General features: G+C 43.5%; 1 protein-coding gene across 1 annotated transcript in view; it reads right to left on the bottom strand.

Moving 5' to 3' along the window:
• Window positions 1–21,260: 21,260 nt before the first annotated feature.
• The window catches only part of LOC142013572 (fructose-1,6-bisphosphatase isozyme 2), a 46,724-nt gene continuing 41,117 nt past the window's right edge, over window positions 21,261–26,867 (bottom strand). The window contains exon 7 of the mRNA XM_074995140.1: window positions 21,261–22,279. Coding sequence (XP_074851241.1) covers window positions 22,085–22,279 — 195 coding nt within the window. The 3' untranslated portion in view covers window positions 21,261–22,084. The remainder of the gene's footprint in view (window positions 22,280–26,867) is intronic.

Genomic DNA, 26,867 nt, shown 5'->3' with positions numbered 1-26,867 from the left:
GGAACATGAACACGGAGTGACCTGCCAAACTTGTACAGGAAGTCTAGCAAGGCTGGAAATAGAATGTACGTTTCCTCAGTCCTTGCTGTGATCACAAGATCCTCCTTTCTGGTGAATGAATTTTCATTACAGGCCACACTAGCTTGTATTTTAAACTATGGGTTTGTACTGGGATGAAATGCCAAACAAGATTTCTGCTGCCTTAATCATTTGTCAGAGGATGCAATCAAGGTTGGGAATCTCTGGTGTGTTTACATTCCACCATGTGGAGCATGTAAATTAAACACTGCTGGCATGTGGAGAAACAGGAAAAGGGCTTGTATACTGAACTGTAACAATTTGTAACCTTTGAATTTTGGGTTTAAACTATGGCATCAGACTTGTACAAAATGACTCACTAAACAATGCCATTCTGGTGGTAACTTCATGCTTCCATATACAAGCTTCAATATTTATAACATGAAAATAAAGGCTAGCTGAGAACCTGAATGTCCAGCTTTCAGTGGATGACATATCCAAGTCAACATGCTTTCTAGTAAAAGGAAAAGCTGTTTCTTTTGTGCATTTTCTCTTTTGGTCTCTAATGGAAACAAAATGGGAAATCTTAATGTTGCTCCTGTTAAGGCTTCCTCTTTCTCCTCCCTTCCTTTTCAAGTTAGAAATTGTCACCTATATAGAACTAGTATGTAGTGCAGTTTAGTCTACTGTAGTTGGTGAGACACATTGGGTATGTTGCCTGGTTCTTGTATAATTAAAAGTAAAATCTGCACTCCTGTAAAGGGGATAGCATTTATAAATGCAAAATATATAGAATGGAAAAGGTGATGCCAGATGCAATTTAGTTCTTGTCTGCATTGCTATTGGTTCAAACCTTTAGGGCAGATACATTTTGCTCTAGGCAAGGCATAGGTTTGGCTGCACTCGTAATACAAATTAGTCAGGGAAGTCAGTTTCTGTGACTTTACGGGACCTCACTGAGTTTGCTTCAGCTCTTGGTGGTGAGGCTGCAGCTAGGGCTGTGTGTCTGCCTCACAGCTGCCTTGGAAGATCGCACAGCAGTGTGCCCCTGCCCTATGGTTGTAGAGCAGGCTGGAACAGAGGATGTGTGACCCACCACCTAGGTGGAGCTAAGGATGCCAGTTGTCCCCCGTCCCGTTCCCCCCCACCCCCCCGCCCAGGGCTTCAGCTGTCATTGCTTCTCACTCCATTATTTTTAGCAGAAGTCTTGTTGAATTTTTGTTTATTGACCACGACCAAATCTTAACCTTATTAATAGCTATGATTACACTAGCAAACTTTGCCAACAAAACCCTGGTTTTGTCAACTAAACTGGTGGAACGTCCACACACACCATGTGTTTTCTTGACAGCACTTTCACCAGCAGAGTTCTGCTGCTTCGCCAGGATGCATAAAATCTGTCAAAAGCAGCCAGCAGGGGCATTGTTGGAGGGGAAAAAAAAATGCTGTGTGGATGCTCTGTGGGACCTTCTTTCAACAGGCAGTATCCAGAACAACAGGCAGCCCTGATTACTGTTGCTTCCAAGTGCCTATTTTACCAAAAGAGCAGCCAGGCAATCCAGCTGCTCTGTCAACAGAGCAGATTGCTCTTCCGATTGGCTTTTGTGTGTGGCTGCACTCTTGATAGGTGGTTTGTCAGGAAGTCTCTTCTGATAATGATCTATGGACAGGAGTCACTGTAGTGTAACCATAGCTTGTATGTGCTATGAAGGCTAGGCTTTAGATAAAGTCCATAAGCAAACACATTTTGGATGCTTCTATGCTCTCATTCTCCTATTGGAGGTGGCACTCTAATGAGGCAATTTGAAGCAGGCTAATGATGCACTAATGTGCATATTCAGTGCCTCCTTAGCAGAATGGCAGCCACAGGAATTTTGAAGTGCAGACTTCAAATTGCAGATTGACAGTGAAGGTGAGGGCAGCTTTGAAATAAGTGCCCCAGCTCAGCATTCCCTTACTCCAATCTAGTTCTGTGGGAGCACAGGAATGTCATGGGGCACTTATTTCTAAGCTACCCCCATCTACACTGTCAATCTGCAATTCAAGGTCTGAACTTTGAAATTTGTGTGGCTGCCACTATGCTAATGAGGCACTGAATATGCATGTTAGAGCCTCATTTGCCCGCTTCAAATTGCTTTGTTACCATGGTGCCTCTGATGTGAGAGTGTAGAAGCAGTCTTAATTTACCAGCACATAGTGCCCAGATTTCTAATGAAAGAAGCCCGTACCTAACGCCAGAGAGATGAAGTTGCAGTGGTGAATCCTGAAATTGCCATTTTTTGACTCTGTAAATAAAGTCATTCTGAACATTGTATTAACAGTCCACTTTTATTTCCTTGAGGACGGGGAAGCTCCTGCCGAGAGGGCTTAAGATGCACATTTGATAGTGTGTACTTTTTTTCTTTTATTGCTAGACATGTCTTTGGTTGTCCCACACTTAAATGGATGAATAGCTACTGAAAAAAGTCATCAGTCCAAAGGACGTTTTTTTACATAAGTGGTTGAAACTTATTAATTAGGACCAAGACCTTCTTTCTAATCAATCATCTGCTCCATAAGCATATTCTGTTAAATTTGAGTAGTGAGTGTTTGTTCTGGTAAAATGAACATCATAAGCAAAGATCACAAGAGCCTTCATGGGGTGGGAGGGGGGAAGCCTATTCCATAGCAAATGATGGTGGTCTATAACTTTAAAATAGTCCTCCGATCCCCAGACAGACTTGTGAAATATGAACAAATGTGATATTCTTTTTCTTGCTCATCTTTTTATTTTTTTTCCCTAGCACATTCTGATAGACCAGCATGTCCTGACAGCCCCTACTAGCAGCATGCGGGTTTACTGGTTTGTCCTCCTTCTGCACTGCTGCCTTCGGGGGTAAGCAGCCAGGGAAAGGTGGCTACAGACCAGGCAGGCAGCACTGAAGGCAATTCTGCCACTACCAGCAGCTCAGAAGTAATGGTGGTAGAAAGCAACTGTATGCCCCTACCCACAGCTGTGCCTTCTGTTTAGGAACTTGAAATATGGGTAAATCTGCAAATATGTCCAGCAGGCCATGCCCCAGCACTGGGAATAGGCAGAATCCCACAGAGTCAGTGCACATTACCTTTGTACAGCTATCCCTGTTCTCCATTGGATTTCTCAAAAATCAGCTGGAATGTGGAGACAGAACATAAAATCATAGAACACTAGAACTGGAAGGGACCTCAAGAGGTCATCAAGTCCAGTTCCCTGCCCTGCTTCTTATTCCATTCAGAGATGTCCCTTCTCTCTTCCTCCCACCATCCACCACCCAAAAAACAAAACAAGACAAACAAAAAAATCTCTGGAGAAAATAGTAAACTGCCTTCCAGGTGCATTCTCATTGGAGGTGGCAGTATGTCCCTTCATGAGAAAAGTGAGGCCAATCTGTTTTTGTGTGCTGCTCTAAGGCTGCGTCTACACTAGCTCCTAACTTCAAAGGGAGCATGGTAAGCAGGGTGTTGGGATACTACTAGTGAAGTGCTGCAGTGAAACTTTTGAGGAGTAAAGGGACTTCAAAGTACCAGCGGGTTAGCCATGGCTACATGCTTCAGAGTTGCTGCAGGGGAGAATTGGCTTAATGAAGTGCTGCATATGCACCACAGCACTTTATTAGTAATCTCCCGACACCCTAATTACCATGCCCCCTTTGAAGTTGGGAGCTAGTGTAGACACAGCCTCACAGTGGCAGTTCTTGTGATTTTTTTTTTCCACACCTCAAGATATTTGGTGAGTAAATGCCAGTATCAAGAATCATATGATTGTGAAAATCTCAGCTTTCATTTAAACTAAAAAAAAAACCCCTCAATGTCTGGCCCTTTCAGTTGTAGAAAACATGAGCTTTAACGGCTCAAAACCCAGAAAATAAAAAGAACTCCTAAATTTGAAAATACTAATAATTTTAACACAGAGTAATATCAGGGGGAGACACAATTTTTGTACAGCTGAAGCTGGTAATGCTGTGAATTATACTTAGTATCTTCCCAGTCTGAGGCTAGATCTATACGAGGATAGAAAGACGATTTTCAATATGTAATTCCAGCCGCACCATTATTTTAGCTAGACCTGATGTTTCAGAATCGACTTTCTTGCCCAGTGTAGATCGTGGCTCTTCAGGCTCACGCCAACATCCCTTACTCCACACGATAGTGTGGCGTATAGGGGTCGAGGGCCGAGCCCAGCAAGATTGATTTTGCCATGTCTTAACACATGCAGCAAAATCAAACTCCAGTCTATTTACCGCAGCATAGTCAATCATCCAGTAAGTATAAATTCACCTTGTGAGTGAACCAGATCATGAAACACAGTTTTCGAGACTATCTGGACTTACAGCTGAATGGAGATGTGCACTCGGGCCCACTAAAATGGAAACTGGGACGTGAATTGCTGTAAAACATTGTGGGAGGGGAAGAGGGTTATTGGCCAGAAATAGCACTAGGATTAAAATTAACAGGAAAACTGACACTTTTGCAAAACTAGGATTTTGCTCTGGTAAGGAAAAAGGAATTTCTTCAGATGTGTGTGTGCATGCAGGTGGATGGGCAGAACAACTATCTAAGCAGGGGTGAGGGGAGGCAGTCAGCACTGATAATCCATTTTTAATACCTTTAGAACCTGCATGCTCTAATCCACCCTTTCATACAGATGGAATACCATGGGATCAGGAATATGTCCAGTCAAGTGGGGAGTTCTAACCCTTGAAATGAATATGTCTTATAACACCTTCAGCAATGAGTGTCTTAATTTTAGCATTTAAACTGTATTGTGTATTTATAAATCATATTTAAATGTGCTGATAAGGGATTTACTTGCAGATAGGAATATCTCAGGGGTTTGAGCATGGGCCTGCTAAACCCAAAGTAGTGAGCTCAGTCCTTGAAAGGGCCATTTAGGGATCTGGGGCAAATAGATTTAAAAAAAAAAGTGGGGGGGTGCTTAGCCCTGCTCAGAGGGCAGGGGACTGAACGCAATGACCTTCCAAGGTCCAGTCCAGCTCTATGAGATGTGTGTCACATCACTCAGGGTGTGACAAATCTATACCTCCTGGCAAACTAGTTATCCCAACCTCACTTCCACCCCCCATGCACCAGCTCTGTGTCAAGACAGCTAGCACCTCTCATGGAGGTGGATTAAATAAGTCAAGGGCAGGTTAGCACTCTTTTATCGATTTAGACCATCTTCATTAAAGTGCCACGCATCTGTGCCAATGCAGCATTTTAAAGGTTTGTCTGTCTGCAGGAGAGCTTCTACCTCTGACACAGTTACCATCACCCATGGAAGTTGTTTTTTATGGCAGCAGGAGCACTCTCACATGAGTGATCTTACAGAGGTGCCAACTGCATCACTACAGCTGTGCCACTGTAAGCTCACTAGTGTAGACATAGCTGTAATGGACATGTCCTAAGTGTCTTAAATCCAATGATAATAACAATCCCATAACATCTAAAGCAAATGAAAAGACTCTTTGGAAGCACTTGCTTAAAGTGTTAGCTATAATTTCTGAGTGGGATAGTTGATGGTGCAGGAACTGTTTGGTCTCTTATCGCTTGCCCTCTGCTACAGGATTGAGCCCTCCTGTTTTGTTTCCTGATTATGTGCAACTCAAAGCTTTAGTCACAAGTCACATTTTGAAATACTTCAGTGTTAATCATCCTTTTTTGGGTAACTCCAATTGGCTAATGAGAATTGAATTTGTTACATTTGTTACATATTGGCTGTGTCTACACTAGCCCCAAACTTCGAAATGGCCATTTCGAAGTTTACTAATGAAGCGCTGAAATGCATATTCAGCGCTTCATTAGCATGCGGGCGGCCGCAGCACTTCAAAATTGACGCTCCTCGCCGCCGCGCATCTCGTCCCGACGGGGCTCCTTTTCAAAAGGACCCCGCCTACTTCGAAGTCCCCTTATTCCCATCAGCTTATTCCCATCAGCTCTTCCCCATCAGCTCATGGGAATAAGGGGACTTCGAAGTAGGCGGGGTCCTTTTGAAAAGGAGCCCCGTCGGGACGAGATGCGTGGCAGCGAGGTGCGTCAATTTCGAAGTGCCGCGGCCGCCCACATGCTAATGAAGCGCTGAATATGCATTTCAGCGCTTCATTAGTAAACTTCGAAATGGCCATTTGCATGGCCATTTCGAAGTTTGGGGCTAGTGTAGACGTAGCCATTGTGTTATTTTTAAGTAATGTTTTGTTTTTGGTTTTTTCAGGAATCCTCTAGTCCATAAGCAAAATGTCTTGTTTAGGTCCTAGTGCTACAATAGCAATCAGAGTGCTAGAAACACAGTTACACCATTTCAAGATATATTTCGGCCATAAAATACAGACAGGCTGGAATCATGCTACTGGCCTGCAGCTGGGCAATGCTATGCAATGGTTCAGGAATACATATAGCAATGAAGGGTCCTGTGTCACCTTATAGACTAACAGAAAAGTTTTGAGCATGAGCTTTCGTGAGCACAGACTCACTTCATGATGAAGTGAGTCTGTGCTCACGAAAGCTCATGCTCAAAACTTTTCTGTTAGTCTATAAGGTGACACAGGACCCTTCGTTGCTGTTACAGATCCAGACTAACACGGCTACCCCTCCAATACAGGAATACATATGTGACTCAGCTTCATCTATATTGCCAGACTGAACTGTTTTAATTTTAATTGGGGAATAATTTATATTGTACCTAGCTTTTCAGAATTCTAGTACGTAGTTACTATAGACAAGAACTTTATTCTAAAGCTCTGCTAAGAATACCACGTTCTGTGAATAGGTGAATGACTTTTGGCTAGTGGCCATGTAGCCTATTGTATATTCTCTGTGGATTGTCAAGCTCTTAAAAACAATCTGATGTGCTCATTCTCATGCATGGAAGCAGCATCACGCATAGGTCCTCTCTCCAGTAACTAATTTATCTAAAATCTGAACTACTCCCTCTTTCTTTAAAAATAAAGGTGTATGCAGAAAACGTTTGCTCATCCTTTCTGCGCTAAATACAGCATAACCAACTCCTGCTTCTGTGACCTGTGTTTGCTGTTCTTTCCTGGCTAATGCCAGCCAGCAGCTCAGCACTGGACATTTACAAACTGATAAACAAGCTTTACTTTTCCCTCTCCGGGATACAATTAGGTGATTGTGCAATTTAGTCTTCTTTCAAAGCCTTGCAAGAAAACCCAGTTGCTGTTCAGCTTTGTCATGAACCTTAATCTCTGAACCTTTACAAGGAAGCCTGGTTTGGGACAAGTTTTCTTACAAAAGCCCCTTTTCAGGTTGCACAGCTTTCTAGTGTGTAATTAATCATGAGTCTGCGTAGGTAAAATGTTTCTTTATTAATTACTTTCCAGTGACTAAATGGACTGAGGGAGTTTGAAGCAGCCATGGTGTGAGACAGATGTACAGCAATCAGAAGATGGGAGCTGTGTAACTGTAACCACCCACAGGCCCATTGGAACCAGGGACCTCTGGAGCTTAGTGCAGGAGCCTTTGCAGTTTGAGCTAAAAATCCAGTGGCCTCTTAGGCAAGGCTGTATAGGAGACACATTCTTTCTCTGTGTAAGTCGGCTTGGTGCTACTACGTGGGACAGTGAACTGCACCCTGAGGGGTGGGGTTGCATAATCACACTAAAAAGGAGTTGGCACTGCTGCTTTTGGATATAAGTAACAGTATTTGCTGTTAGTAATTGTTCCCGCAATGAATTCATCATTATTAATCATTGTTACTAAGATTATATTGGCTATGTCTACACTAGCCCTCGCCTTTCGAAAGGGAGATGCTAATGAGACACTTTGGGGTATGCTAATCAGGTGCTGCAATGAATATGCAGTGCCTCATTAGCCTAATGGTGGCTGCGGCACTTCGAAAGTTCCACTTTCGATCGCACTCGTCTCGTCTACAAGGGGTCCTTTTCGAAAGGACCCTGCTTGCTTCGAAATCCCCTCATTCTATAACCATATAGGAATAAGGAGATTTCGAAATGTGCAACGTCCTATTGAAAATGACCCCCAGTAGACTAGCCACACCTGATCGAAAGCAACACTTTCCAAGTGCCATGGCTGCAATTAGGCTAATGAGACGCTGCATATTCATTGCAGTGCCTCGTTAGCATACCCCTAAGTGTCTCATTAGCATCCCCTTTCGAAAGGTGGGGAGCTAGAGTAGACCCAGCTATTAAGTATAACACTGATTATCATATTTTTAAGTAGGATAGGATGTATAGCCGTTTCTGGATATTTACAGACCAAGCTACCTGTCATAATAATGTGCCTTGCCTTTTATTTCTTAGTTACCACTGAACTTTACAGAAACCTCAAACAGACTGAAAGTTCACTATGGACCTTTTCACCCCTATATAATAATTTATATCATTGTCCCTCAGTTATTCTCTCCTTTTCTGGGAAAGGGAATAGCAACAAGCACTGCAGACTGTTTTAAGGCACTGCACTTGCAAAATGAAGCCTGAAAAGTTTAGATGAAAGGACAGTTTTAAGCACAATTACAATGAGCTTTAAGAGGGGAGACTTGTACCACATATTTCTTTATTTGCTTGCATTTAATCAATGACTGGTAATAGGAATTTGTGTGGAAAGAGAAGATTTGCTTACTGGCCTGAAGATGAAGTTTGCAGACGTCCTCTGCAAACATGAGACTAATGAACTTGATACATTTTTGGAGGTTAGGTCCACAAATGGCTATTAGCCAGGGGTAAAGTATGGTTCCCCTAGCCTTTAGTCAAAGGCTGGAGACAAATCGCTTGATCATTGTCTTCGGTTCACCTCCTCTAGGGCACCTGGCACTGGCCACTGTCAGCAGACAGGATACTGGGCTGGATGGACCTTTGGTCTGACCCAGTATGGCCGTTCTTATGTAACAATGCTGCTGGTGGTGAGACTGATCTGAGTTGATTTTTTACGAGAACTAAAGAAAACTAGTGCCTAGTGGTATTTCATGCAGCTGATTTTGTTTCCCAGTGGATGCATTGATCGCTCATGTAGGGACATGACCTTGTTCTTTGTTTCTATCTTACTGCCTCCTTGAGAAGTGAACGAGCTCCAGGTGCCTCTAGAGGTGTCATGAGAAGTGTGCTGTGCACTAGTCCTTGACTAGGCCTAGCCTAGGAAGTTCATTTTGTGCACTAAGTGGTAAGACATCCTGGCTTTCAGGGCTGTTGTAAAACCTGCAATTGACAAATAACTGCTTTGTGATGGTGGATAGCCAGTAAATGCACAAATTGGAGGAGCCACTATTACTGGAATTTTTTATCTCATACACCACTTCCAAAGCCCGTGCAAGCCCATCACTTGGCTCACCAGAACTGTGCTGGTTCTCCTGCTGTGAGAATCCAGCATGGCCTAAATTAAGATTTGCTCTCAGATGCCCAAAGGAGATTATCAAATGTGTATAAAGTGCATACGAGAGCCCTGCTGTTCCAGGTTCTCCTGCACTCATGCTACAGCAGTGTTTCTCAGAGTGTGGTCTGTGGCCCACTAGAGGTCTGTGACCATCTTGCGGGGGGGGCTGCAGGCTCAAGAGTTGCTCCTTCATCCCCTCTGGAGCAGAGAGCCCTCCTGGTTCTCCAGCCTTGTGCCCCTCCCCCTGTTACAGTTGCATATCTGTTTTTATGCTCCACTAGACTAAGCTAAATAATTTAGTATTTAAGGTATTTAGAGATAAGCAAATGTATTTTGTCGTCATGGGTGGTTGGTTGGTGGTCCATGGCAAGGTTTTCTGATGTGTAGTGTAGGCTGCGGGCCAAAAAGTTTGAGAATTACTCTCCTGCAGTAACAGCTGACTGTGGCTCTTTACCCTGTGTGTGGAAATCTTTGGTCACTTAAAGAGAACTGTTTTCCTCTCTACTCTTCAGCCGGGATTTATTTAGAAAATATCTAACCAGGAGAGTGGATTAGCAACACAAAGCTCTCAAAACTCCAGACTGAGGCTTGGGAGGGTGTGATAATCCAAGTTTAGGCAAAATAGCCTTTTCTTTAGGCTGAGCTTTTTCTATATGCAGTTTCATATACTTTTATTTATGTCAAACATGACCTTACATTTTACTGTGTGGTAGTAAATACTTTGTCATCATTTCTTGGAGCAATAAAATTTCACTTTCAGTCTGGGATTGGTCAATGGTGGAAATCACATGGCATTTCTCCTGGCTCGTTGCTTGGTGCACCATGTCACATGAGTTCAGAAATGTCAGATGGAGCCATTTAAACTTGTTTTAGCAGCCAGAGTGCCTTTCTTTTATTTAAGCTTTTGGTATCAAGTAGGGGGAACAAGAACTCTAACTTTTCTTAAATCTTTGTTTTCTTGGTAACTATGTGCTTCCATAGAATGTGCTGGGAATACAGTGTTTAAACAGTACAGTAGACCCTGATGTACACAGGGGTTGTGTTCTTGCAACCGTCGTGAAAGTCAAATTTCCTGTGCAACTGAGGGGAAGAAGGCAACTGATGAAGGTAGCAGGCCTGGTCAGTTTCCTGGCTCCAGCACCTGGAGGGGAGCCAGAGACCAGACAGCAGCCTGGTTCCTAGCTCCCCTCTACTTGCAGAGCCGGGAAACTGACCAGGGGAGGCAGCCCAGTCGCTGCCACACCTGACAAGAGCAGTTTCCACACTCCTGTAAGGGGCAGCAGTGCGTTAACCCAAGACACAAGACAAGACACAGTTGCGCGTATCTCGGGGATTCGCTGTATTGCCAACCCTCAAGAGTCAGACCTTAAAAATCAGGAGCCTGGCTTAAAAGTCAGGAGATCATAAACAATAACAAACACTGGGTTCTTCTTGAATAGTAACAGAGAGGGAGCTGTGCTAGTCTATACACTATCAAAACAAAAAGCAGTCAAGTAGCACTTTAAAGACTAGCAAAATAGTTTAATAGGTGAGCTTTCGTGTCCCACGAAAGCTCACCTAATAAACTATTTTGCTAGTCTTTAAAGTGCTACTTGACTGCTTTTTGTTTTGGGTTCTTCTTCTTTGCCTTGCTGGTTTTGGTTCATATTTTCAATCTTTTCACAGCAGCTATGAAATCCAGAACCCGCTTTAAAATAAATAGAACCTGAGATTCTTAATTAATGAAATGGCTGCAAGAGCTGGGGCTTGAAGAACACCGCTGAGTATTGTGAGGGTTGGCTAGCAGGATTTATAGCTACCCTCTGCTCCCCAAGCCATTCTGAACTAGAAAGCAGTGGTCAAAAGTACTGGTGGGGGGGTGTTACCCTGCCAGCTGTGAGAAGTGATGGAAAGTGCTCTTTCCCCACCATTCTGAGGAGACATTGCCAGGTAAGATTGATGGGGGATGATATGGGGAAAAAGGTCTGTCACTCCCGAAAGAGGGAGGAGAGTTGTGTTGGAGGGAGAAGGGTTGAGTCTCCAGCTTTGTGGATTATTTTCCTTCTGTTTGGCCAATTCAGATAAGCTTCTAAGCTTTCAAAAGCTTATCTGAAATGAGCTCTGTGTCTCAAGCTCTTTCCAGTGCTGTGTGGCTGGCTTACTTCTGGTTAGAGTGACTCTGTTGTGTGAGCTTTGGCGGTATTACAATTATCATAGAATCCTAGGGCTGGAAGGGGACCTCAGGAGGTTATCAAATTGTTGCTTATGTATCTAGGTGGTGTCAATGACTGTCCAAGGAGCAGTAGAAAGTCTTTTGTGCATGTCATGGTTTTAATGCTCACACTGTGTGTTTCCAAATAGATGGGCAGTGGAACAAATAAAAGATTTTAAATAAAAACAGTGGCTTTAAACACTGATAATTACCACAGCCTGAGGCCTTCTCAGGGTCATTACTGCTGAAAAGGGGCATCTGCTCTTCTCTTTGCAATTGGTCTTTAACCCTAGAATCTCCCTGGGCTGTGTTTGATGTTTAAAGTCCATAAGCTAAATGCCTCAGAATGACAGGTCAGGTGCTGCTGAGTCATGAATGATTGCTGAGTTACACAAGGCTGATGTCTAAACGCTGTGGCTTCACTCTGTGGCGTGAATTCATGTTCTGTGGCTTTGTTTGACACAAGACCAAAAACTAATTGGCAGCTCCAGAGGATGATGGGCCATTTTCTCAGGTATTTCTAAAAATGGCTGTCTATAGGGATAGCTTTTAGAATGACACTGCACTGGAAGAACTCCAGGGCAGAGCATGTAAATGGTTCTACCAAATGAATTACAGAAACCTAATTACTATAATTGTGGGTTCTGGCTGAGTTCTTTCTGCTGTTGAACTTTTTCAGACTCTGCTAAAGTAATATCACAAACTGCTCTTCCAGCTTATGAAAACAATATAGGTTGAGAGGGTCTATTGGTACAGGCAGTAAATTCTCCAAACTACAGCTATCACAGTGCTACTGGTATTGAGGGCTATAATTATTGATAATTAGCACTGTTGTTCTTTGAATCTTGGTAAAAATTTATGTACATTAATTGGAGCTCACAACAATCTGTGACACAGGTAACTTCTCTGCTTCAGTTTACCCTGTTTTAGTGACTTCCCCATGGTCTCACAGAACATCAGGGCTTGTCTATATTTAACATACTACATTGGCATAGTTGCACTGTTGCAGTACTTCAGTGGAGACCATGGGTGGTGGGTGTCTTGGACAGGGGGAGGCTGTAGTCCTGCCCCCAGATTAGCATGCCTCCCGCAAGGGCTCAGAGCAGCTGATGCTAGGCTACACAGCCTGCCTGGTGCTCTGGAGCTGGCCATCAGGAGTCCAGAGACTCAGGGCACCAAAGCTGTGCCCCACCTTGCACTGTCTGCACTGGCTTTAGATTTACTTAACTACACCGCATAGTTGTCAAACCAACCTAGTTTTCCAGAGACCATTAGACCACATTTCTTTTGATATGCTGCATCCTATTTCAAAATCCCCAATTGTTCCCTAAAGTGCAGCCAGGCAACTCCCAAGCTCTTCAATGTGAGTAACGATTTAACATTTGTGGTAGAACCTCTAATGAGATCAGGGCCCCATTGTGCTAGGCACTATACAAACAGGGAGTGTCTGCACTAGAGTCTGCAATGGAAAAGATAAGCCAGACAAATGGGGTTGGGGTGGGGGAGAGAAACAGTCAGAGGATGGTAGCAATTTGCTGATGGTCGCACTGCAGGCTGCTAGGTTCTTTTAAATGTGTCATTTTAATGGAGATTTTTGCATAAAATCTAATGTCCTGTCTACTACTTTAAATTGCATTTAAAACCTAGTTTGTAAAGAGGCTAGTTTCCTGTCATGCAACATTTCTGCTGTATTGTCATTTCAGCAATTCTCTTTTGTGTTGAGGTAGCAAATAATGGCAGGTTAAAAGCCGAAGGAAACAGTCAAGGCAGGAACAAAACAGGAAACCAAGCATCAAAGGGCAAAATGCTGATAGAATGATTCTAAATTAGGTGCACAAGTTGTATGGAGCATGTTTGAGCTGATCCTGAAGTTAGATTTACAAAAAAAAAACATAAAACACGTGACACTAAAATTGATGTCCATGTTGCTTTGTAAATGAGGTAAACTGACTTCCCTCTTTCTAGGCTGGCATGTGCTGACAGTTCATTTGAGTTCAACATTAAATCCATGAGACACAAACAAGCCTTTCCTGGGCTGGGATTAGGCCAGTTGAATGCATTCTGCCTGGAACAACACACATGGCTGAATGAGTAACTGAGTAGATATTTTATCTCCACTAAAGAGCCTTCTGTTCAAGTGATAAACTGTTCTACTGGTAAGCTGCAAAGCAGCTGACAAGAACATTTCAGTTTAGCTTCACTTATTATTGTATAAATACTTGAATTTTCATGGAGTCTATCTAGTTTGAGCCTGTTCACACATGCATTATATTAATCATTTTGGTAAATGGTACCTAATGAGCAGAACTAGGAGAAGAGCTTCTGGAAACAGTCTAGGCTCAAAAGAAGCCCAGGGGAAAATCTTGCTAAATTGTGCCCATCTCATCCCTTTCCCTGAGAGAAGTCCCGTAGCAAGGGTCTCAGAGGAAGGACATCTATCTCCATGGGCCTCACCGCAGCATGGTAACCTAGAAGGTGTGTCCTGCTTTTACTGAAACCAGCCTGTCTTAAAACAGGTAAACGTGGATTTAATGGGTTTGCTGAACCGGTTTTAAAACCAATTTGAAATTTTTCCTAGTGTAGATGTGTCCTGGGGTCTCCCCCTCATTATTGAGTAAGAGGGCAGGAGTTGCCCCCAGTTCTGTGGAAAATGTAGTGGAACTTTGGGACCCTGAAATCTGGCTCTGTAGGAAGCCAAAATTATTTGCCTGGTTATGCTGTGGTTCTTTTTTAGCTCTGGCCTTTGGTATGTCTACTTTGCACACTAAGCTGGGCTCTGCCTCAAGCCCCATTTCCAACCACACAGAAAGCAGTCTGACTTGGGTCAGCAAGTATGCATATCTGCATCCTCTGGTAGTCCAGGATAGATGTGTTAGCATAGCTTTGAGACGAGCTCCAGTATTTGTATACCCAAGTTTACAATGCAGTGTTAGATGCTCAGCTGCAGGCTTGTAAACACTGAGTCCACAGTTCTAGGTCCAACAGACATGGGTTTATAATGCAATATCTTATACTCTGAAGTCCACTGCTGGCCCTTAGGCCATGGTTACCCCAGGATAATCTATGGAAAATGTAACACAGCCGGGTCCTCAGCTTAGTTGCACCAAGAGACATTGCGAACCCCAATGTTTTAAAATGTGCCTCAATTTCAATTATTTTCTAATTAAATTGCTTTAATTAAATTAATGATTTTCTTATTAAATTCTAACACTATTACATGTGACTAATGAAAACATTTAAATGTTTGCACTAACTAGGCTTTAACATTAATATCCACCTGTGAAAGTTTTTAAGTTCTGTCTTGATATAATCATGGCTGGGATGATTTAGTTGCAGTGGTTCCTGCTTTGGGCAGGCAGCTGGACTAGATTACCTCCTGACGTCCCTTCCACCCCTAGAAGTCTATGATTCTATAATCTCACTGGAATGACTGCGTTGATAGATAATAATGTTTGTTCTGTGTTACTGCTGCTGTTTTTCTGGAGACAGTTTTCTGCAGAGCAGGGATAGACAGGGCAGCAGCGTGTGACTAAATTGTGAAGGTTTCTGGCAACAAAATTGTCTCTGAATCTTATTTTCCTCAAATAAACTCCCATTTTCTGATTCCTAGTCCTGTGATTTAGCTACAATACAATCCTTCTGACGCTTACTATCTATTCAAAGCTGTTTGCTGTCTTTTGCTATACCAGGTGTGTTTAAAGATTCTCAGACATCAAAAAATTAAAATAATGTCCTTGTTTTATTCCTGAAATATGTTCTAACATGTACTGAAATTCTTTCTTCTAATTAAATTTGACAACAGCCAAAAAAAGAAAAAAGCATCTTTTTTTTTTTTTTTTTTTTTATTGTCTGATCTCAGCTACAATATAAACAGTCTTGGTTTTTGCATGTTGTCCCTAAGGCCATAGTAAATATTTGTTGTAGATGAATGAGTAATTGAGTGGATACTCATTTTTCTAAATATACTAAATGTTGAAAGGACAGATCAGATAAATATACAAATGCTTCTTCATGTAAATATCTTGACTGTAGATAAAAGTTTGCTACCTGTAGCTAGTTGTTTTAAGTGTCAACACTTTACTCCGGGGTGTCATGTTGATAGTGGACTGAACTGCAATACAATGCTTCTGTTTGCTTAAAAAGCTTACTCTCTTGACACTGGCTGACAGCTAGACCTAACACATGTGATCAGCAAAAAGATGTTTACTGTATATAACAAATGCCCTCAGGGTTCCCAGTTTCTCCTGGCAGCCTTGAATTAAGGCTGCATGTTTCTGTCTCTGTTTGGGTTTCAGCTGCTAAATGTGCTCTCTCTGACGCTCTATTTATAAAGGCCACGACTGAATTTCTTCAGTAGGCTGCTTGTACTCTCAGGTCCTGGCAACCAGCCATGTAAGAGGCTGTGGCTCAGTGATATCAGGACTCTTTCCGAAGTTAAAGTGACACAGACTACCTGTATTCTCAGACCTGATCTACATTTATATTTTAAATTGAGACCTCTAAGGAACTAAACTTCACCTAGTGTAGTTAAGCCAGCCTCTGGACACCATGAGGCCAACATGTGTTTTTCCATCAAACCAGCTACCAATGTGTTTTAATCAAAATAACTCAAAGGAAAGGGTCTATTTTGCTAGAAAATAATATTTTCAGTTCCAAAATCAAATTTGACATTTGTTGATCTGTGGTTTAGGGAGGATTTTGTCTCTAGGCCCAGGGGCTAGAGAACATTCCTGAGAGAATAGTAGAGAATGGATTTGTTATTCCACCTTCTGCATCCCAGATCTGGCCACAGGTTCTTCCCTTCTGTCCCATGCAGCAGTGAGAACACAGGTATGGCTGTGCCCAGTGCCTTATCCTTACATCCAGTGCTCCCTGTAAGGTAAGTGTAACCCACACACCTTCTGGGTGTGGTTCACTGTCCCATGCAGTAGCGCGTGGACCACTTATACAGAAAAACAATGACCTTCCTCTACGGCCTTAGCTGAAAGCCAGCTGGCGTTTAGTTCGAGCCATAGGGTTGCCTGCATTAAGCTCCATAGGTCCCAGGATGAGGCCACCTGAGGACAGTTACATAAGTACTTGGGTAGCCACCCAAAAAAAAAAAATCAGGTGCCACCTAGCTGATTAGCAGAGCGCTCACAGTCACCCATAGCTAGCAACCTGTGTTTCTATTTGTGATGCACATCTGTGGTCAAGTTCAGTAACTAGGGGGCTAACAGCTGGGTTCCCAGGCTTAGTTTCTATTTCTTAATGTAAGTTCTCCATAGGTAAAATACGGCTGACAACACTTCCCCATTGAGGGGGGTATTGTGGTGAGAGATCTCTTGAAGCTGTGAAGTGCTAAGGTACTAGAACAGGGGCTGTATAAATACATGAGAGAGAGAGTGTGTGTGTGTGTGTGTGTGTGTGTCCCCTCATGTGCACAAGGAAAGCCAGCATTTACACCAGTGAAAATCAGGGTTTTTTTTGTATTGACACATGATTTGCACTAGCGCAGCTACACAGTTGTTGAAATGGGGCTCATCCTGAACATAGATGTAAGGAATGTGTCAGGAGGAGCTCAAATCGGCTGATGGAATTTGGGGAATGTATCCTTTAGAGATCATTTGCATGGAAATACAAAGGCATGCATATATAACACTTTACTGCAAGACCCAATGGGTAGCAGATGAAGCAATGGCGCTTCACCTATTATAAACGACATGTTGTTGTAAAGTCACAATTTATGCTTTCATGCAGTGTAAGAACTGTGGAGTTTCATCAATGCTGGAAGTTGTTGTGGGGGTACAAGTTGGATCACTTCAAGATATGGATCACACAGGGCTCCCTTCTGTGAGCATTGTGAGGTAGTAGGGGGTAGTGGTTATTAGTTGAACTAGTTGGTTGGGTACCTTTGGTCAAACCAAGCCCTAGCTATAAGTGGGGTTTGATTAGGCTTTTCTTCCTCACTGTTCAAAGATAGAGCTAAAAGCCCAGCTTGATGCTGGAATTTTTTTTTTTTTTTTTTTTTTTTTTTTTGGAGAATACACCCTGATAGATACTGAGATTCAGCAGTGCAACCACAGGGTTTTGCCTGGAGCCAAACCCAAAGTACTAGGCAGACAGACAGCAGGAGATGGCTGGCAGAGTGCAGTGGGCAGCAGACTGGTGGATGGCTAGAAACTCCATGGTGATGTATCTGTGAATGCTGGGTTCATATGGACTGGACTGCGCTGTGAAAGGTACACCCTATAAAGAGTGTGTGTGAGAATAAGGAGCTCTAAGCAAAGGACTTGGCTCAGCGGACTGGGGGACAATATGTGTTAATGGGATTCTCCCTTCCTTTGTTTAGCAATACTGCACGTATCGCTGTGTAAATTTGTTACGCTACTATTATTAAACAAGCCGTTTCTATCTTGGTCTCTGTGCTTGCCAGAGAGGAGAGCTGCCTTTATGGGCACCTGCAGGTAGGGTGAGATTGTCTTCTACGTGTCCCAGGTTTCTGGCTGGGGACTTAAGATGGTTTGGTTACATTATTGACTGAATCCCTAGGACCTGAACCCGGCCCTTCTGCCAATCATCTGCCATCAATAGAAGGGTTACATAGACAAGCTCCTAATCTCTGTCCACTTCTAATTTAAACAGTGCACAAATCATTGGCTTTTATCACCTAATAATCACAGCAAGGAAGAACTGGGTCTGTCCCACGAAAGCTCATCACCTAATAAATTATTTTGTTAGTCTTTAAAGTGCTACTTGACTGGTTTTTCATTTCAGAACTATTACCTTGTTACTGCTGACAGCTGACATTTAAAACAAAAAAACCTCCACTGGCTTTTATTTTTCAAATGCCATTGAATCTTCTTCTAGTATAGCAGTGGCAACAACCTAGACTCAACATATATGCCATGTACTTCCTTACTTCAACTTCTCTTCTTTAATACTTTCCCCCTCCAGTGCTATAAGAGGGGCAAGTAGTCAGAGAGAACTGAGAAATCACCATGACAGCATTAAGGAAGGGAGAATCCCATTAACAGATATTGTCCCCCAGTCTGCTGAGCCAAGTCAAATCCCTTGCTTAGAGCCAGTCTGAAGAAGTGGGTCTGTCCCATGAAAGCTCAACTAATAAATTATTTTGTTAGTCTTTAAAGTGCTACTGGACTGCTTTTTTGTTTTGATAGTATATAGACTAGCACGGCTCCCTCTCTGTTACAGTTCTGAAATGGTGTGTCATTCAAACTAGGGATGTGCATGTCTTTTTCTACAGACCCTTTCTCTCCTCTACTTTTGTTATAGGTACTTTTGCTGAATACAGTATAGCTCTTCTGTAACTCTAGCTGAAGTGACAATGACTTCTGTCATTAAAGTGGTTTAAACATTTGCATTTCTAAACCTAATTTTTCGAGACCTAGACTCTAGCCAATTACTCATAGTTCCAGGATAACCATCTCTGCGAAAAAAAGTTAGAGACAAAATACTTTCTTCATTACAAAACATTTTTGTGACCTTTTTCTTAAATTGATCTGGTGCTGAAATGTGTGGCAACGGAACATTCAAATTTGGCCCATTAGATGGAGAGAGACTTTTTAATGTCCTGAAAAGAATCCCTTTAGATTCAGCTGAGATCTGAGGATATGAAGGCAAAGTATCACAACAATACAAGCAACCACAGACAGTTTTAATCACAGGGCTGGAAGGGACCTCAGGAGGTCATCTAGTCCAGCCCTCTGCTTCAAGCAGGATCAACCCCCACTAAGTCGTCCCAGCCAGGACCTTGTCAAGCTGGGACTTGAAAACCTTGAGGGATGGAGAATCCACCACCTCTCTAGGCAACGCATTCCAATGCTTCACCACCCTCCTGGTGAAGTAGTTTTTCCTAATATCTAACCTACACCTCTCGCTCTTCAACTTCAGACCATTACTCCTCGTTCTGCCATCTGACACCACTGAGAACAGTTTCTCACCCTCCTTTTTAGAACTCCCCTTCAGGAAGTTGAAGGCTGCTATTAAATCACCCCTAAGTCTTCTCTTCTGTAAACTAAACAAGCCCGAATCCCTCAGCCTATCCACATAATTCTTGTGCTCCAGTCCCTTAATCATTTTTGTTGCCCTCCGCTGAACCTGCTCCAGCAATTCCACATCCTTTTTATATTGGGGGTCCAAAACTGAACACAATATTCCAGATGTGGCCTCACCAGTGCCGAATAGAGGGGAACAACCACTTCTCTAGATCTGCTCAAAATTCTCCTCCTAATGCACCCTAGTATGCCATTAGCCTTCTTGTCTACAAGGGCACACTGTTTACTCATATCCAGCCTTTCATCCACCATAACCCCAAGGTCCCTTTCTGTCATACTGCTGCTGAGCCAGTAGGTCCCCAGCCTATAACAATGCTTGGGATTCTTCTGCCCCAGGTGCAGGACTCTACACAGCTCTTTGTTGAACCACATCAGATTGCTTTTGGCCCAGTTCTCTTATTTATCTAGGTAACTCTGGATTCTCTCTACCCTCCAACGTTTTACTAATGTTCTCCCTTCATTTTGAATAAAAGATCTCCACTGCACACATGTGCATAGCTTGTTTAGGACTGAAAATGGATGAATCCCGCCTTGGTTAACTGTTTCTATGTAAAACACAGGAGAGAGTTATCTGTGGGTGTTCCACAAGTGCTGTTCCATGGAACCTTTGGGTTCCACCAAGTGAAAACAAGGGTTCTGCGAGCAAATGGTCAGGGTTGGCAACCTGCAGTTCTGAGGAGTCATTCGTGGCTCTGGATGTTGCCACCGTTGACTCCTCTATGACTTCCTGCCCCACCACTGCTGAAACAGTAGAACGAAGTTTAATTGGTTTAACAACCAGCAGGGTGGTGGGAAGAATCTGGCCATTAAACCAACTGAATTTACTGCAGAGGTGGCAGGGCAGGAAGCTGCAGAGAGCCCATCACTCGCAAAGTAGCCTGTATGTGCACAATGGGAGCAGGGAAAGGGAGGCAGTGGCCATCCACAAGGGGAGCCAGACAGGTACTGAACTTCCTGCATCATCCTCACCTTTCATTGGCTGCGACCGGCCTCTCTCACATTGTCATAGGGCAGCCAATGAAATCGGACCCTTGAGACTAGAGTCAGAGGAGCAGCCATGGCTAAAGTAGGTTTGTCCACCATGTTCAGTGAGGTAACTGGAGGAGCTAACTCAGACAGAGTTTGTTCAAGCAGGGGTGGGCTGGGGGCCTCTTTGGGTGGATGGGTTAGTCCTGGGGGCTGGTTTGGTGCTGAGGCAGGTTAATCCTGGAGATATGCAGGAGCGGGCTTGGGGCTGAGAGGGGTTAAGCCATATATGAGACTGCTTATTAGGGGTTCCGCAAAATTCTTTTGCGTTTAAAAGGGTTCCATGGCCAAATAAAATTGGGAAACACTGAACTAAGCCCATGTTGGATCCACAAAACCCCATCCACATGTGAAAGACCATACTGTATATAAACAAGCAAATCTTCAGATATCTGTTTTATTTTTGCAGATCGCAGATCAGATGTGGATACAAATTTTGTACCCATGCTTAGCCCTAGATATGAGTAATGTGGATTTTAAAATGGTGTAATGCATGTGCATAGTAAATGTAAGAGAACTCACTTGTTGTATAACTCTCAACTTGCAAAGTCCAAATGTGTACCCCCCCAAAAAAGTGAGGAATGGAAAGAAAAAAGTAGATCCAGACTCTCAAGAGGAACAGTCAGCGTCATGATAAAGCATTTGCAAGACAATAATTTACATTGATACACATGAGATGAGGCACATGGATATCAAGGTGATATATGTACTAGGATAGGTAAAAATCACACCACCTGACCAGAGAGATATAAGTAAGTACCATATAAGTCTGACATGAAAAAATCCTTCATAAAGGAGAGTTCAGATGTGGCAGTTGCTGCATGGCATTAATTTGTGTGAAATTACAGGGACTCTGGACAAAAGGGAAGTAGGAATTATTTCAATGATTCCACCATGAAGCATTTATTCATTCCCTTGGAAAGGTGGTTCAATTTTAATCTTTATTAATTATCCAGCGCAAATACTATTTGGAACACGAACAAACTCAGATCCCAAGACTGGTGGTAGAATGAGGGCTGACAAAATAAAACTTGCCTGCAATGAAACTCTCAATGGAAAATAGATACATAATCTCTAAATAACATCTTAAATGTGGATATAAGAATGCCTTGTCTCACAGAACCTGTTGCTGCAGTATTAGACACCTAGCTTCAGATCAAAAAACATAGTCCTCATATTTCACTTCCTATGTTAATGTTAAGCAAGGAGCTACCGTTAATCTTAAAATCAGGACTTTGGGTTTTACTCTTGTGCTATTGAAACTGAGACTAAAGAAGTTTTGCTCTTGTATTCCAAGGAGAATAAAACTTTTTAGGAAGATTCCTAGTGATAGAGACAACAAGTGTCCTGGAAACCAAAGTTGGCTGATTGTTTGTTTCTCTTTCTGGAAAGTGATGTAGCAAGTGCAGGAGAAACATCTGGTATGTGAATCCCATTAGCCAATTTTCTGGTGTTTCTGCACACAGGCGAGGTATTCCTGCACATCATCTGAGGAGCCAAGAATAAACGGGACTCTCTGATGAATAGATTCTGGCTTCACGTCCAGCACAGGCTCAGTCCCTGTGGTAGCTATTCCACCTGCCTGCTCAATGATAAAAGCCATGGGGTTGCATTCATAAAGGAGACGGAGCTGTAAGAAAAGACAAAACACAGGACTGTTTGGAGGGAAAAAATGAAGCACTTTTTAGAACTTCAAACTGTTGACCCTCCTTTATAACCCTGGCAGGCTTCTGCAAATCTCCTACCAGAGAGGCATGCCCAGCATAGTTCCAGTGGTGTTAGAAATGATGTGAGACAGGTGAAGACCCTCTGCTAGTATTTTAACCATGGTGTTCTTCAACTCCGCCTCTTTACAGTGTTTCTTTCATCCATCTTCTTTCAGAGTTTCTTTAACAATAACTTCTCCACCATAAGCACCATATTACATCATGATCCCATTGTGAAATTTTTAAAACTTTTTTTCTTCTGCAGCAGTTATAGAAAAATGCAGTGACATTGCACTGGCTTTCAATAGTCCAGTAGAATTTTAACATTTGAAATCTGAGATACAGGGATTGGTAGGTGGGACAGCATAAGCAATAAGTTTCACCAGAATAATGAGGTACTAACAAGGTGCTTGAGGTTGTATGCTGCAGTGAAGTGGTTAAATTGGCAAAGATGACACCTTTTTCCCACAGGCCTTAGTTGTTATCTTGAAGCTGGGATAGCTGTGTTTGCTCAGGATAGTTTGGAGTCTGAAACCTGATTCTGACATTCTCAAGTTTCAGGAGTCGATTGCAGCACTGCACTTGGCTGAGTTCATGCAGACAGTAACTCACTTATTTCACATAACTAGAGTCATTTTAGAAATGTATTTTCAGATTAGTGTGAAGCACGTTAGACACCCCCCCATACCTATTAAAATTAACAGAAATTTCAGCCTAGATATCCAGATGTCATCATTTAACATGTTCCAAGTCATATGTTGAAAAACTCAGAGATGTTGCAACTAGAGGGGCTGAGAATGCAACAGCACCTCCCAGCTTGAAATCATTTCCATCATGTACACCAGGGGCCAGCAACCTTTCTGAGGCGGAAGGCTGAAAATTGACCTTTTGACCTCTATGTATGGTCCAAGTCCCAGTGGTACTTTTTAGAGTTACTAAGTCTGTGCCTACACATGCCACTCCTTCCGGAAGTGGCATGGTAATGAGCCGTGCAGATGCTAATGAGGTGTGGATGTAAATTTCCTGGGCCTCATTAGCATATAGGCACATGGTTCGAAGTCCAGAAGAAGCTCTTCCAGACTCCAAAATACATGTGCAGACGTGCGGCCCACAGGGATCTTCTGGAAGAATCCCCCCCCCCTTCCAGAAGTCCCCTCTTCCTTAAAATTTTGAGGAAGAGGGGACTTCCAGAAGAAGGGTTTCCTTGCGGAAGATCTCTGTGGGCCATGTCTTCATGTGTATTTTGGAGTCCGGAAGAGCTTCTTCCGGACTTCAAACCATGTGCCCATAGGCTAATGAGGCACAGGAAATTTACATCTGGGCCTCATTAGCATCTTCCGGACAGCTCATTACCATGCTGCTTCTGGAAGGAGTGGCACGTGTGACATAGCCTAATAGTCCTACTTTCAACAGCTTGATTAATAAATAAATTAAGATACAGAACTCTGCCATTTAGGTGGTGGTTGGTAGTATTAGCTAGTCTTTTGTTAATCCACAGGTGGCATGGCTTTGAGCAAGCTCCCGGCTGCATGGGGGAGAACAGGAGGGGCTGAGCTCCCACTTAGTGTGCCAATGAAAATCAGCTTGTATGCTGCTCTTGGCTCCCATGCCAGGGCTTGCTGATGTACACAATTTGTTTCAATAGCTCTCAGCAGCCCTACTATACAAATTGTTCCAATACCACTGAAAAACAGCTACAATATTTAAAGAGAAATGAAAGGCTGGTGGTTAACAAGATTAAATTAATACACTTTGTTTTGGGAGATCTGTTTAGATAAAACTCTTTTTTGCTTCTGTGCCTTAGGTTTCTATTTACAAACTGGGGATAATAATACTTTCGTACCTTACAGGTGTTGAGATACAATGCTCTGGCCTGGAAGGGTCTATACAAATGTGCAACACCTTCCCAAAAACAGAATGTGTTTTGGAGAAATGCAAGTGTGTAATGGAATGCAATCAATCCTGTGATAATTTCTGTGGTCACACTGTTTACAATAATACCAGAAATTTCATACACTTAAGCAATGTGCATAGCATTATCTTCATTTCTTACTTGTTATCTATAGAGGTTGTTTAAATACCACCCTAAGTACACAATGTCCAGCTAACAGGTAACATAGGGGGCCGTGGCCTTTGTGTTCTTTTTATGAAATAGTTAGTTTGAAAAAGAAAACCTGCTACAAAATAGAAATGATGTCACTGAAGAATCACATGGGGTTTGTCACCACTCCTGTGGGACTGTAAGCTGCCAGCCTGCCTCAACAGGAGGAAACCAAAAGGGACTAGCCGCGACTGGAATAGAAAGGGGAGGAGAGCACTTGCTGGGGGACGAAGGATGTTCCCGTGTCTCTTCATTAGCCAAATGGGAGGATGGGAACAGATTGCTCCTTCGCTCTCCCCTTTTGTTAATTCAAAACCCCAGTCCAGCCCAGGCCTCGAGGAGTCACTTTTTGACCCATTTCAGCAATCGCCAGAACTAGTGTTTTTTGGGAGGCAAGAACTTGACAGCCCGAGCTGTGGGACTGACCATAGCGGGGGCGTGGTGGGGGGAAGAAGCCAGCTGAGTACCGCCTCCTCCTTTTTTAAAAACAAAAATTCACTGTGCAGAACCCTCACCCCTCCCTGCAGCCATAGCTTAGGAACTGTGTCTTACCGTTTGATGAACGTCTGACTGGGATTGCCTGTTACAGGCTCCCACAAAAATTTTACCCAAAGAAGAAGATCTGTACAACCAGTTCTCTCCCACAAATAACCATCCTACAGATTCTGTAAGAAATGGACAGTCGCTGCCAGAAAGCCTTTAACACCCAAACATTCTGAGCAAGTTTGCCCCCAAACTACGTTATCTGGGATGGCTCCAAAAAGAAGTCTTGAAAATCACCACATAATGCAGTGTCAGAATGGGCTGAAATGAGCTCTTTCCCTACTTTCATCAATTCTTCTTCTTCAACAAGTACTTATTGATTTGCTACTTCAGATGAGTCTTGTAGTCCCCTGTCCCAAGGTGGTTTATAGTAACAGATTATAATCCTCATGATGACAGCTTGGCTAATTCTGTGGGAGAAAATCACCTCATTCACACTGATCAAGTAAACAGTGGCTGCCAGCTGGGCTAGAATTAACATGGTTTGCAGTAGCACAGTATTTATCACTGAAAATAAGGCTACAGAGTCAGTACAGCTGGTCCAGTACTGTGAGACTAAGGGCTTGTCTACACGAGGGTGTAATGCAGACTGTAGGGGTGTGATATCTGAAGTGAACCAATGTGTTACGTCTTAATCGGTCTGTGTATACCCTGGGGGTGCACACGAAAGGTTTCTTTAATGTAATTATGTCTCTAATAGCACTTCATGGAAGTGTAGGTGACCCTCTGTCCTACTTTCACCGGGGCAGTCCCATATTGTAGGCGGGGACTAACAAAAAAGCAAACTGTCCCGTACATTCACTCCCCTTGCTGAAGTACTTTTCCCCAAGTCAGTGCAGCTGCAGGTACAATCAGTCAGGAGCTGGCCAGACAGCATATGCAGCACATAGTGACCGGCCAGTGCAGGCAGCAGGAGAGGGAGTCAGGGCCCTGCCATAGATGTAAGGCAGGGTGGGTGGGGGTAGGGTAGTGTGTTTTGTCCCCACCTCCAAGATTATAAGGGGGGCCTTGTGCCTCAGCAGTGCTGGGCAGCCCCTCTATGGGGCAGCTGCCCCTGCAGCCTGGGAGACCATTGCAGGGAAGTAGTTCAATCCCTGCCACAGGACGGCCTCCTGTGTAGCTGCCCCTCCCCCCACGGGACAGCTGCCTCTGAAGCTAGGGGGCTCCCGCAGCCATGGAGCTCTCCTGTGAGGCAGCAGCCCCATTGCCAATGTCCTGAGGCATGGGGCAGCCACCTTCCACAGCCTAGGAGGCGCAGCAGCCCCATTTCTGGTGTGCTCAGAGGTGTGGGGGCAGCCAGAGAGGTCCCCAATGGGGCATCAGCCCATTTCCAGTGCCCAAAGGCATGGGGCAACTGGGAGCCGCTGCCACCCCCCATAGTCAGGGAGCATGCTCCCACCCGCTGCAGGGCAGCAGCCGCAAGTGGGCAGCCACCACTGGAGCCAGGGAGCATCTGCAGCATCCCTGGAGCCCAGTGCAATGGGGCAGCCAGCAAACACCCCCTTCCATGCCTTCTGCAGGGCTACCACCCCTGCAACCGGGGAGCTCCCCCTCCCCATCTCATATGTGGGATAGGGAAATATAACAGAATCTAAATGGACTATTTAGGCTGCATTAGCCGTTACACTCCTGTAGAGTGCATTACTCCACCTAACAGACACCTTTAAAGTCCTAAGCTATTTTCCCTGGGAGCCATTGGAATAGATCATTTCCAGTTACTAAATCTGCTTGATCCTCACTACCAATATTGGAAGCCCATGTCTTCAGTGCTGGAGGCTCAAGATTCAATCCCCTTTGGAGACTGTGAATCAAAAGTTGGATCCACTGCAGGATGGTGTGCATAGCCTGTAACACACTGGTTGGTTTAA

Source organism: Carettochelys insculpta, chromosome 5, assembly GCF_033958435.1.
Source record: "Carettochelys insculpta isolate YL-2023 chromosome 5, ASM3395843v1, whole genome shotgun sequence".
Classification (NCBI taxonomy): Eukaryota; Metazoa; Chordata; order Testudines; family Carettochelyidae; genus Carettochelys; species Carettochelys insculpta.
Note: the sequence above shows the minus strand (reverse complement) of the source record. Positions and strands in the feature narration are given on the sequence as shown.